Source organism: Blennius ocellaris (genome assembly GCF_963422515.1).
Source record: "Blennius ocellaris genome assembly, chromosome: 17".
NCBI lineage: Eukaryota > Metazoa > Chordata > Actinopteri > Blenniiformes > Blenniidae > Blennius > Blennius ocellaris.
Window position 1 is genome coordinate 16,106,842 of NC_137666.1, and position 13,995 is coordinate 16,120,836.

A 13,995-nucleotide genomic window follows, 5' to 3' on the forward strand; every position below is an offset into this window, starting at 1 on the left:
TCTGTGTTTATCCTGTGATGGACTGGCGACCCGTTCAAGGTTCACTCTGCCTTAACCCACAGTCAGCTCAATTGGTTCCAGCACCGTGCGATGTTAAGTGGTGCAGAAGATAGACGATATGTTTTGTCCAGTTTGTTGGTGTTGAAGCTTCAATCCCTGATAGATGTTATCCTACCGTGGTGGATGAATCCCACCCCCGTGGCACCCTGCCTGGATCTCACGAGACCTTTTAAGTTCCACTTTTTTTTTTATTTAACAAGTCTAGGGCTAGGATTACACTGTCAGAGTTGAAGGTTGACTTTAAATGGGCCCTAACAACATTGTGTTTGTTTGAAAGCGGAGAATGACTGCCATAAGTGATTTTACATTCCAGACACCCAGGGGAGGCCTGACTCCAAGTTATTTATCGCTGCTATAAGGACAAGTCGTCGTGAAGCCACGAGGGAGCTTCTTTGCCAGCAGATGGGGTGTCATGTACCTTTAAGTCAGTTTGAAGACCCGTCGTCTAATTTTATCCAGCAGCTCTGGTCCTCTGCCCTCAAAACACTGCCAGACGTTATGGGGGACTGCTTGCCCTCTGCTTGTCTGCCGTTCATGGTTTTAAAGAATTGGGAGTCTTCACTTGTCATTTCCTCGTTCAGATGGCACTTACCATCCTCACTCGCCAGGTATGCATTCAGTAGTTATGAGTCACTTGTGTGGAGGTGAAAATTGCAGGGGTTTTAGTTTTTTTTCCTTTTGGTTACAGTAGGGAATGATTATTATCCCATTAAGGGCTATTTTGGCTGAAGTCTATGTTGCACCATATGGACAAAAGCTCCCATTAGGGTGGGTGGCTTTTACCCACATCCAAACAACATGCTTAGGAAATGCAGTGGACTATAATAAAAAGCTCATACGCTGTCAGTCTGTGGGAATGTTTGAGCCATCCTCAGAGAGGTTGTGAATTTGATTGAGATGAAGAGCGACCATCAGGGTGTATTGTTTCCTCCCGTGAATGAAAAGCTGTTAGTCTCCTAGAGCCTGCGTGTCAGGGGACACACTAATGTGGGAAAGAAGGCACTCGCAGAAAGGGAGTATTTTCAACAGGGTAAGAGAGAGGTCATGCAAGATAAACATGGCACCAATGTTGAAATAATAAAGACTCTTGGTCTCAGTGGGACCTTGGTTTCTATAAAGAACGCCAGGTTGGATTTTAAAAAATTTTTTTGTCTTGAATATAAACATCCGTGCTCATGTCGCCGTAAAGAAAGTTGCACCGCAGTGTCATGCTAAAGATATCCTAGAGTGGCTGATGTCAGACTTCTATATTTCTCTTGGGCCTTGTTGGGGCAGACGCTTTGTGCATTGTGATGTGGTCGGTCTGCAAATGTGAGAGAGAAGTCCAGCAGGAATTCAGTGGACTATTTTTAGTTTCTCCACTTGTTTTGCACCAGACAAAATCAATTTGTCTTTCTAATCGTTACACCAAAGGCTGATTAAGGATTCAGATGCTGTGTCTCATTAGTTGTGTGCATATTTTTTTTTTTATCTGTTCTCACTGGAGACTGTTCCACAAAGTTATTTGAATGCAGATCAAGTCATTGGGTTAGCAAGGAGCAGCATATTGAGGAGACGTTTTAAATCTGAAGCCTTATGGATGTTTTTTTTTCTGAAGAGATGGAGAAAGTGGCATGCCTCCCCATGTTGGGAAATAATTTTTCCTGTTTGGCTTCCTTTGAAGACTTATTCGCCAGTTTCACTTCTGTCATCAGGACTGAGGTTCACAGTGAGCACCGTCGTCACTTCGTCTCGTTTTTTTCTTTTCAGGTGTTTTTGTGACTCACCGCAATCCCAGATTACCTGCGGGTACAAATGAAGTAACCTAACCTAACTGTGACTGACTGTCAACAGTGAAAAATGCATTGGATCATCTTCGCACCCCGAGGACGCATTTCTGATGTCAAGCCTGAGTTTATGGTTAAAAGTTTATAGTTGTCTGTGCAGCGTTTTCTTCAGTAAACTTCACCGTATGTGTGGTGATGACTCAATCTAAATTTCCTCCTTGTTTGTGTGAGTGCTGTATCTCAGCCGGCATCTGCTCCCCGTAATTATCTGTTTGTTTTGCTTTTAAAAGAAAGGAATTCAGCCCTTGACTGCCTGGATCAGTGTAAAGCCCGTCGATTACAGGCAACAAGGAAGTTTATCAGCCCGTCTGAAGAAATGATCCATTGCGGGTCTTTCTTTTAATAACCGTCCGATTGGTCCTGGTTGCATCTGTCTTCAATTAAGGGGCAAGTTGAAAAATCCCATGCGGGAGGTTCATGCTGCGGGTAATGCAGTCATCAGCTGTGGGAACCAAATGCTCCCCATTTGTGTGAAAAGGCAGTTAGTTGAAGCACAGGTGGTCAGCTTGGCATGAATGTCGGCCTGTATGTAGTGTTTTCTTAAGGATTTGAAATTTGGTCATAGCCCCCACCCTAGGAAAACAATGATTTGGATTTGCCATAAGTCAGCAAATGGACGGTGAAAGTTAATGATTTGTGATTGTTGAATTAGGTCAGGATGTTTAAAGATCGTGGTGTACATAGTTTCACCATGTCCGGCCAAGCATTGTAAAATATTTTTCCACCTTCCCCCACCAAAACAGTCCTTCACCGCCAGGCTTTAGCTCTTGATAAGACATTAGAAAAGGCCCAGACATTTAACCCAACTCCACCTACAGATTTCAACCCAAAATCCAGCCTCTCAATGACCAAAGCCAGATTAGCATAGTTTTGGTCTGGTCATTAACCAGCTTTAGGTTAGCTCAGCAGTCGGAGTAGGTGGGATTATGGGAGGATTTTCCTTGTTCACTGAGACAAATTCAAAGTCAACCTGTCAACATCGGTCATTCTCATGTAGGTCACACTGAGTATCCCACCACTTCAAAATCAATTGGCTGAGCTTGGTCAAAAGAGACGGCTTCGAACTTAAAGGATGATATTGTAGCAGAGCTGTGAAGGGCAGTCCGAGCATAATTCAGTTTTTCACATTTGTAGCTTTTCTTTCAGCAAGACTCACTCCGGTCACATGCTGTATATGTTCAAGGCTCAACAAGTGTGTGTATTAAACATTTTCAGATAAAAGCAATGAGAACTGTTGCGCTCCACACACACTCTAGCAATTGTCTAGAATCCAAATATCACTAGATGTCAGAATGAAAACGATTGTTTGTTGTGTAAATGATTTTACGTGTGCTCTGATACATTTGCTGAAGTTCGAGAAGGATTGGGGTTTGAAGGGGTTTTTTAATGTTAAGACTGAAGCCTCTGTTGAGCATTCTTGAAGGAACACTGTTACAAAGCCCATTTTGCTGGAGCCATTTCCCCTTCAGCCCATTTCCTATTCTTCTCCTCACCAGTTACTGCAAAGCCCACCTGGCAGAAGTCCCAGGCCAACCAGTGATCGAGCAGATTGATTGACAGAAGTTCTGTATTCAGCACAAATGCTTCTGTAGGAGGCTGAATAATAAACCTCAGTCGAATGCTGGACCTTCAAATGTGTTTTAATACATTTCAAATTGAATAATACTGTGAACCGCTTTTTTGATCTTTTGGGTAAGTCGAGGTCTTGCAGATATAAAGTAGTTAAAATTATTTCTGAGTTTGTATATTGTCTTCCTTTTATGCAGACTTTTTTGCACTTTTTAAATAATTTGTTCTTGAATGTTTTTTTTAAATAGAAAAAGAGCCAAAGATATTCATTGAACGTCTTGATTTTACCTCCTACATTAAAGATTACAGTAAGTGACTTTGTTTTAGGAACAGTTGTCATATGGTTGATTTTGCCTTGCCTAAAACTCCACATTGTAATATTTGAAATATTGTAGGTCAAATTACTTTTGCTTCAGTTGTCGTTTGCGGTCTGGTTGCGTGTGCACCTCATTAAGTTGAACACAAAGCGCTTCTAAATCAAAGCTAAAACCTATATTTAATTAAAGATTACAGCTGTTTTTATCCTTGACAATTTTTATCCAGCCAGTCATGCTTTGCCTAAAAAGTAGTAGAATTGTAGCGTGTAGTATTTTTGTAAACAAGCTTTAGCTCTGGCCACAGGGGCCTTACAGTGAAGCAGTGATCTTAATGTGCAGATCCGGCTCTATTACTTCTCTCCTTGCATTCCTGCACATCTTAATTGGCGAGGCTCTTGGCAGCGAGCTCGGTTTGGCCTCGGCTGGCCGGTCCCGTCGGCCCGGCACAGTGGCTAGCAGATGCCCGGGGAACAATGCCCATCCTAATCCCTGAAGAATTCCTGCTCCTCTGATCTAACGGGCCCGAGAATGTGATGTTTAAAAGGCTCCAGGCTCACCAGGAATCACAGAGCGACCGGTTCTCATGCGCTGCAAGGCGACTGAGAAGCAGTGATGTGAGAAACTGGCAGCGCTGAGATGAGGCGGCTCATCATTAAGAAACGCTACAGCCTGGCTCAAGGGATTAGAAAAATACATGCCACAAGGAGGGAACTTGTAATCTCACTGGCTGGGTTACAGTGTAAATGAGTTGTTTGATGTGGCATTAATCACTGAATAAATTCAAACTCGGCAAGATGAGATAATCCAGTGTTTTAGTCCCGTGTTGGTTCTTCTCTTTATCAGTGTCAAGCTGATGTACAACCAATGCTTCTTTTCCCAGCATGCCTTATTATCGCAGTGGTTTACTTGGAATCTAATCGAGCAGCAGTACTTGCATATATCACTGAAATGGCCATTTCACTTTTGAATTTCACCATTTAGATTGTGACTCTAAAGCCTCCTGGGTTTCCAGCACAAACTTCACTGTGCATTATCGAGTGGTTGGCATGAGCCGACGCAGAGCTGCGAACTGGGGAATGGCAGGAATTTCCCTTTTTATGTAAGACCTCAAAGGAGTGTGTCTGGCTGAGGGAGAAAGATGAGTTATTTGACAAAAGAATATCTTGGAATAATAGGAAGGAAGCATGCTTTGCTTTAATAAGAGTCCACTTCACTGGAAATGATTAATCTTGCCCCGCTGTGTTTACTGTAAGGCTTGACGTGAAATGCCAGGCTTCTCTTTGACCCCTTTGTGTTTTCTTTTGTCAGATCCAGAGGCCTGCGTGCCATGCCAGAGGGGTCCCATTCTGCTCTCTACCAGGGCCCAATGGGGGAAGGTAATATCACAGATTAAACCTGGTATGATCTATAGCTGGGGTTTTTTATAGACAGTTTTATGATGGGTGGGTGGGGGGGGTTAATATATTCCTCCTGGAGTATCTGGTTGCTCGGACCAATGTGCTAACATAACTGAGAAGTGCGACAGAGGTGAGTGGAAATAAAAATGGAGGAATAGAGGAAATGTAGAGGCTTTTAGAGACGCAGAGCAGAAGGAGAAGGAGAGAGAGAGAGAGCGCTGAAGCTCACTCCTACTCTCCCGGCTGGCAGAGAGGCTCTTTGTGTGGCTGAGAAGCTCAGCCAACCCACTGGTTCGTACAGCTGACCCCCCCCCCCCCCCCCCCCCCCCTTCCCCACCACCCCGAAACACACTCACATTAAACCAGAATGTGTCACGATCACCGACAGCCAAGATGGTATGCCTAGCCAGCGGTGCTGACCTTGTATGCAGGGGGCCACTCAAATTGCATATTATTTTAGTGTTCATTATCTTCAATGGCGGAGCAGCGGGATTGACACAGGGACCTCTTTGTATCTGTCCGCCTGCTCCTTCCCTCACCCTCCCCGTCGCGGCCACCCCGACGCCTCCTCTCCTCTCCGCTGAACACATTTGGCGCAGAGTTTCCACTTTGGCTGAAGAATACCAATGTGTCAATGCTTTCCTTTTTTCCCCCCCACCACCAGCGCGCCCGTCCCCCTTGCTTCAGTTTTGGCCAAAACAGGCTCTTGGCTGGAGGAGACGTGTGCCGCCCTCATGCAAATTTGTGCCTCTATTTACTCAAAAGGCCACTCCGCACCGGCTACATGCTCTTACAGCTCATTTTTCAGTTCTGATGTCTGGTAGAAAATCACCTTGGCAGTAGCTGAACACCCACTTGCAGCTGCAAACTTTGCAGGCTGATTTGTTTATGAAGCACTTGGAGTTAAAGTGTGACTGACCCCCAGCCCCCTGCTTGTGGCGAGGAGGATGGATGGGTTGTAATTATGAGGCAGGGTTCCTGGTGATGTGTGATCTGTTTGAGGTGATGATAGGAGGTGGCTCATGGACAGGAGGAATGCACCGAGTGAACGAAAGCGGCGTGTCTGGTCAAGGTAAAGAGGTTGCGGTTACCCTTCATCTCCAATTCCTTTTGAATGGTGAAAAAAAAGCTGTGTTGACCTTTATACTGCAAGTGGGTTTGGACGGCAATATATCTCATCAGAACAAAAATCAACATAAAGGAAAGTGCCTGCTCCAAGGTCAACGAAGATGTTCTTTTCAGCTGCTCGAATAGCTTTTTCTTTGTTCTGCAGCATTTCAGTTATTTGCCCAGCGCAGATGATGGAAACCTGTATTAAACCGCTCATAATTTCCATCAAGTAAAGCTTTCATCACTGTGGTGGAACAGGATCGAGCCCGACTGTGGTCCACATGAGAAATAAATCCTAAAGTTAAAAAACAAATGTACTCCTTGGCCTTCAGTCCAGTGACAGTGGCTCAGCCAGGCATTAATAGGACCTGAGGCTGCACGAACCGCCTCTCTCTCAAAGATGAGGTCCTTTGACCTACTTAACCCCCTGCAGGAATGTAGCTGTGTGTGCAGAATGTACAGCTTTAACAGGGTTCTGAAGGGGGGGGGGGGGGGTTTGGATGGATCATCTCCATTCACTGCAGCTTTTCCAGACCACTGGGCATAGAGGTTGTGGAGATGGATGGATGAAGGCAGGGATGGCTGCGTCTCACAGTGGACTTCCTGGACTGGAACCATTTCTCTGCTTAATTGCCTGTGGTGGTAATCACAACCCGACTCGGGCGGGGCTGCAGCAACTTCTGTTCAGCAACGGATTTGAACCCATGCACTCACTGACGGTCCGTACGACCAACATTTTACTGGTGTTCATCAAGAGAAGTTTCCTATCAGCTGTTCCCTTTTTATAGATATGGTTAGTTTTTACTCCAGATGCCCTTCTTGCTGCAAACATTCAACATTCAAACCACCCAACACTCAAGGTCAAACCTTCGCCTGCTGCATCATGACGGGGAAACATTCTTTCTTGTGTTAATCTTTTTTTTAATTTATTATTGCTGTTTAAAAATGGCAAATGCAGCTCCAACTGTTTTAAACATGCACATACAAAACAGTTTTCCCAAAGTGTTGGGACGCTGTGTTGAATGTAGATCCTAACAGAATGCAAATATTTTTTTTCCCCACTCAAGAAGTAAATTAACAACATACCCTATGTTGATACTGAAGCATTTTCAGGGAAAATGCTAGTTCATTTTAATTTTTTTCTCACAAAAAAACATATTTTTTGGGATTTTTTGTGTGCGTGTGTCCTGTGTGCGCGCGGACACACACACACACACACACACACACACACACACACACACACACACACACACACACACACACACACACACACACACACAGTGTGCTCAGAGCAGTATAATTACTTGTGCACACTTGAAAACGTGCAGAGAACAGTGACCGATGTATGATGAAATCTAAAAATAGCACAATTAAAATCAATGCAATTCAGTTAAAAATACATATAAATGTACATATGAAATATCCACAAATCTACGATTATAGGAAACCAGAGGACAAAGCAAAAATTTAAGGAAGCAAATGATAACAATTTGGTTAAAATGTAAACAAAATTTGATTTTTAAGCAACTGGAAATAGAGAAACGTAATGAGTTACAAAGTGCTTCATGCTGAGCAAGAATAAAAAGCTGAGTTTCAGGTTTTATGTTTTAACACGACCCACCGCAGCGCCAGTCACATCCAGTTTCTGTGAATTTGTTACATAAGCACTACGGTTGGTCACTGCATTTCCTTTCATTGTTGGACTCCAACTCCTGGTTGTCTGCACAAAAGAATTTCTTTCAATGTAAATGATTTTACAGCCCCTCGCAGTAACAGTCCTCTCTTCCAGTGGATTGGCCACATTAGTGACAGGCTCTGTTTAGGTCAGTCCTGCTGGACGGCCTCTTTGAAACTAATTTGAATCTATAAAACTCTGCTTCAGCTTCCTCTGCAGCAGTTCACACAGCATGCTGCACATTAATTATAATTATCCTCCTTGCACTGTTGCAGACATGGTGCTCAGCCAGGATAATGTTGTGATAATTTTAATGACATGTTATTGAGAGTCAGTTTATATCATCAAATTAGTGGCTTACCAAGCATGAGAAAAGCATATGCTTATTGAGTGGCATTTTCCTCTTTTATTTCATATTAAGCCCTAAGAGGGACAACATCACACCTTTATATGACTCTGTGTGTGATAAACAGTCTGATGTGAAGTAAATGAAGTGTCCCATTGTGACCCCCCCCCCCCCCCACACACACACACACACACTCCTCACAGCTGTGCTTCCTCCAGCCGGTGTGGACATTGCAGAGAGACGCGAACAGGACAGCCGTTTGGATGTGGACTGTCAAATTGGTGGAGGAGTTTACAATGGGCTCACACGTCGGGGCCCACAAGTGTTTTTGTCCAGAGGAAATGGGGAGTTTTGAATAGATCCGGGAGTTCGATGTATGCGAGTGCCTGAAAAGCTCTTGGAGTAGGGGTGTGGCGGGGGTTCTCGCTGATGGAGGAGTTTCCTAAGTGGATCATCACATGCCTATGCACTGAGGTCAGCTGGCACGGCTGGATCCTTTGAGTCTCAATTGAACAGGGGATTGGATTAAATATGAGCTTTCTGAGACGTTTTGTCCTTTCGGTGCCTCGATAAATCAACTTTTACTGAAACAAGCCTCTGTCTCTATCCATCTGAAGTATTTAAGAGTCTCGTCTCGCTGAACTCGGCGAAGAAGTGAAATGTTTACTGGAAACATAGTTTCGTTTGTAAACACCAAAATTCCCCCCAAACTTCCCAGTTCAGCATTTTGACCTTGACTGTCAACGAGGAATGCAGGTTCGGTTTGAGCGTGTGTGTGTATTCAACGTCTGTTGTCCGCTGTGCTTTATTTACTCACCTTTTGATTGATTATTAACCCAGTCCTAAAAGCTCCACGTGAGCCCAAAGACGGGTGTAAATGCATTGGCAAAGTGTAAAAAAAAAAAGCAGACAAACCTTGAAATGACCTAAATTCTTCCCTGTACCAGGAAAGAGGAAATAAATCCAGGCCATGGGTCCAATCAGCAGTGTTCTGACTCATGCTGTTTGATAATGGCCTGTGAAGACTTAATGCCTAATCCCCGGAGGCATCTTTTTATGCTTGCGCCTCATGCCCTCCTGAGGGGCGGCCATTCACCGCTGCCAGGTGGGGAGGAGTTTTTCCCAAGGAGATCAACCTCCGTGTCTCCCAACAGAGACCGGGGGAGGAGCAGATCACCGGGGGTTGACGAGGGGTGCTGGAGAAAGAGGCTCCAAGTGGATCTTGAGGGGCGGAAGAGCTTTATTAAGATGTACTGTGCAAAACATGATTCTCCCTTTTATCCACCGAAGGAAACAAGGTCACACACGACGTGGCCTTGGCCCTTGAAGGACAGATTAGTGGTAACCTCTGGAGTTGATCTGAAGTCCTCTGGTGTTTTTCCCTGCTTTAGAGTGAATACACTAATCAGCCAATTAGGATACAAGTTTTTCCACCATGTAGCTTGGAGGGGAAAGCTCTCTGTGTAGTGGGTGGTAACCGCAAATGAGTTACTTCATGCCAATACAATGAAGATGAAAAGACCTGAATGTGCTTTAAGGTGGAGTTTTAATCAAAAAGGAAAACGATGTTAAAAGAGAAGTGTTGGAGGTGAATCCCAAATGACTAGCATCTTTAAAACAAACAAACAAAAATTCCTCTTTGTCTCAAGGTGATAAACACGGATCAACCATGACATTATGTTCACTGACGGGTGCCTCGATAAAAGATAATGTTTTACAATTGACCTGGCAGGGATATATACAAGTCCTGAAAGTCAAGGAATTATAAAAAAAAAAAAAAAAAATTGGAAAACTTGAGGTTGTCTGAATTCGTTCATCATGAAAAGATGTCTGATTATGCTGAGGCATCAAGACAACGTCTTCTTATGCGCTGCTGTTGAGAGCTGCAGTCAAGTGTGTGACTGAATAACATTTGCGGTGTGTTATTGGGTGTTGGTGAGCCCGCCACTCAACTTTAGAATGGATCATAGCAACATTAAGATTGTAGTTTCTGGTCTGCAGGTTCAACGATCATGGTTGTGTAGTGAAGGCATGTGGTCCAAATAACTAGACGAGCTACTAGAACTCAAACTGCTGCAGAAATGAAAGCTGCTTCTGATAAAAAGGTGAGGAGCACACGGTGTCAAAGAGAGGGGGGATGTATACAGTATTAGGTCATTATGTTTTGGCTGATCACTGCACATTATGGTTAAAGCTGACTAGATGGTACCAGACGCACAACAGAGATGGAATTACCTCACCGGGTGACTTAACGTGCAGGAGAAAACACACCTCAATTAACAATACTTTGACTCTTTGTCTTCACTGCTCGTACAGGTGCGAAGCGTGAACAAATATCACAAGGTGGCTGGAAGTGATTCATTGTCCGCTGGGTTTAAATTCATCATCACTTGATACATGAGTCAGTGTGAATCAAGTAGGAGCGCCTGTATGGAGAGTAATAACCGCACAGGCGAGGGCTTGTCTTTTCCCTTCTTTCCTCATCTTCAGCGCTGTCACTCCGACTCTCTTTCAATACACCACTTTATTTGTTGTAAAACTCATCTCTGATGCAAACGATGGACTGGACACATGAAGCGTTTCTTTGCCGACAGGAGAATCGAGATGGCGTACACCTGCATACGTGCCCCTTCAGTTGAGAGAAAAACACTCAAATTCGCATATTGACAATTACCTTGAGCTGTGTTGTTCCTCTTTCTTTGCTGCTTATTTGCCTTGAACACAAAAGGGCACAACACAGGAAGAACAGGGGGGGAAGTTCACCACGGCCACATGGAGCTGTACTCTGTGTCCTGTTAGGTTTAGCTGAAATAGTCATACAGGTGTGTCTCTTTGAGTTACGGCTCGCTTTAGCTGAGAGGCACACACTCATCCTTCATCACATTACAAGTCTGGTCAGAGGAGTCGGAGGGTTTTGAGGAGACTGAGAAGAGGAAACATGAATTAGAAATCTTCATCTTTCAGCTTTCTTGAACAAATCCCGTCTCTATACTCTCTAAGGTATGCCAGAATTAATACATTAATATGTAATTTGATTGCAAGTGGCTGTGTCTTCGTAGAAAATGTTTTATTGGCATTTCAAGCATACGTATGTTTATTGCACCTCGGCAAGTATGTTTACGATCTCTTTCCTGCTTGATGCTTGTAATATTTTCCAGGCTGCAGTTTGAAACCTGTCCCGTAATCTTCACCTGACGTTGCTATCGAGCCTATTTGTGTTGGGCGAGTTTCCTGACGCGCGGCTCGAGCACTCATTTTGTTACGCAATCCACTGGTACATGGAGGAGGATTTTTGTAGACGTGGGAGGAAAAGATGTAGAGTTTGCATGGTTATCTTGATAGTCACTGGTTTGCATGAACAGGGTTTGTACCTTAGCGCTCACATCATAGCTGCTTTGAATTATGCAAGGATGCTCTGGTGTGCATGTGATACTGGAGCGTATTGCCAAAGAACACAACGCGAACTATAAATACGTTTTTGTGTCGAGCAAGAATGCTCCAAAAAAAAAAAAAATCTTTCATAAAGAGGAATGCTTTGTTCATATACCAACAACCTCAGATAGATAGAGATCACCTCTTGTGCGTAATACCATCCTTTTTTAGAAACTGTAATAACCAGGTGCCGCAGCATTCATTTTAGTGTTTCAGCTCACCACCTTATTAGGCCCTGCGTGTCGTCCATGTAACCATGATGTCAGAGGCAGACAAGTTCATATACTGTCTGCATTGTTCACCGTCTGATCAGCTGAAGTGGAAACAAGCGCCGGCTTCGACATTATCCGCTGCAGGCCGATTAGTCACTGTTCTCCTTTTCAGAAAACGTCTCGTCGTTTTCAGATGAAAAAACACGTTGAAGGATTTAGTCACTTTCCTCACACTCAAATAATTGGATTCAGTTGAAAGAATGACACAAAGGGTTTGTTCAAGAGTTTTCAAAGAGTGATTATATCAGAGCTTCGAACAACTCTCATTTGTTCATGTTTTTTTGTTTTTTTTTCACAGTTCAAGATATCCTTGTTGCCGGCTGTCAGTAGATGTGTCAAATTCAAGGTGGTTGTAGCTTCTGGTTACTCTGTTACCCACTATACAGAGAAATCAATACGCTGTGAAGATTAATAATGGCGAGTATTCATATAGACAGACATTGAAGCTGGGTTGCTATTACGGTGACTCTCAACTATAAAGCTACCAAGTCCCAGGAATGTCCTGCGAGTTGGATAAATGTACAGCGGAACTGCGTTAACGCAGGCACTCCAGGGGGGATTTGGATTCAGGAAAGACACAAAAGAAAGAGACAGGAGGTCCTGCTTGTAGCATTAACACACCTTTGTCTGTAAATGGTAACCTCGGCTTAACAGTCAGGAAACTGGAATTTAAAGAATTACAATGAGGGGTTCGGGTGTGTGAGGTTGGTTTTTTTTTTTTTCTTCTTCTTCTGGAATTCCAACCATTTTGCTTTTAGCAACAACTTTAGTAATTTGTTCACACAAGTGTCTGACCTAATGTAATCCGTTAGGACCACACAGTGTCTGTAGTAGGAGTCTGAATCATTTCATGTTGAAAAGAGGCACTTTAGTCCAAATACGATCGCGTAAAATTTGTCTGGACGCAGGAAACCTCTTCAACCTTCAAAACTAATATATAAGAGTTTATAAATATAAATGTGAATAGCACATCTGATACAACAAGAGGAAACACCAATTACTTATTAATTGCAAAATATTAATGAATAATTAAAAGATACATTAACATTTATGTTTAACTTAAAGAGACGTGGGGTGAACAAATAAAATCTTAACTCAGCAAATAACAGGGAACAAACATGCTGAACAGTTTTGTAGTGAAGGAACAAAGTGTTGTAAATCTGTCTTTTAACTTTGCACAACAGAAAATGTATTTATGGATGAAGAAGTGTATTTCAATGTGAATTCATAAAGGGATAGTGCATCTTTAAAAACACGACTATTTCCCATTAGTTAAACACGTAAACCGCTGTATACTTGATATTTTTCCATATAATCAGAAATATATCATGCCTTTTATGTTTATATTATTAGTCCTGAAAACTAAAGTTGTATCCAATCATTTCATAGTGGCTTTTCCTGTCATTTACAGTGTAATTATTAAAAAAAACAAAACAACAACCTTGAAACATAGTTCATACCCACCAGTGAAGCCACTACATAAATGCTTAGGACTGTAGAACTCTTTTTTTTATTTTTTTTTCAAACATGAAATTCTCTTTCAAGTGTCTTGAGTTATTGAGGTTAAGAGGCTCGCTGAAGTCTGGACGACTCTCCCTCAGTCCCTGGTTAATGGTTATGTCTGAGTTAACATCAAAATCGATGTGTGACCGTTGGAGTTCTGTGTTTAGCTGAGGTTGAAGGCTTTGCGTGCGTGCGTGCGTGCGTGCGTGCGTGCGTGTGTGTGTGTGTGTGTGTGCGCGTGCGTGCGTGTACTCACATTCCTGGCTCAGCTGAAATGGAATTTTTCTTTCCTGGAACATATACTTAACTGTCCACACACCTACTGTTCTTCGCCACTATTGTGATTAAGACGTGATTTAGTGTTATTGAATGGGTTCCGCTTCTTTTGAAATGTGTGGATGCAATACAAAGCTTCGCTCACACTCTGCATGCTGGCACCATTTGAACAGGACCTTCACCTGCTCCCAACATCACCATGAAGTGTTTAC

The 13,995-nt window shown here is 43.2% G+C and overlaps 1 protein-coding gene across 1 annotated transcript in view; it reads left to right on the plus strand.

Annotated features, from left to right (window-relative positions):
- Positions 1-539: 539 nt before the first annotated feature.
- LOC308142887 (pleckstrin homology domain-containing family G member 3-like) overlaps positions 540-13,995 on the plus strand; it is a 35,878-nt gene continuing 22,422 nt past the window's right edge. The window contains exons 1-2 of the mRNA XM_080513493.1: positions 540-668; positions 5,081-5,148. Of these exons, the coding sequence (XP_080369619.1) occupies positions 559-668; positions 5,081-5,148 (178 nt within the window). The 5' untranslated portion in view covers positions 540-558. The remainder of the gene's footprint in view (positions 669-5,080; positions 5,149-13,995) is intronic.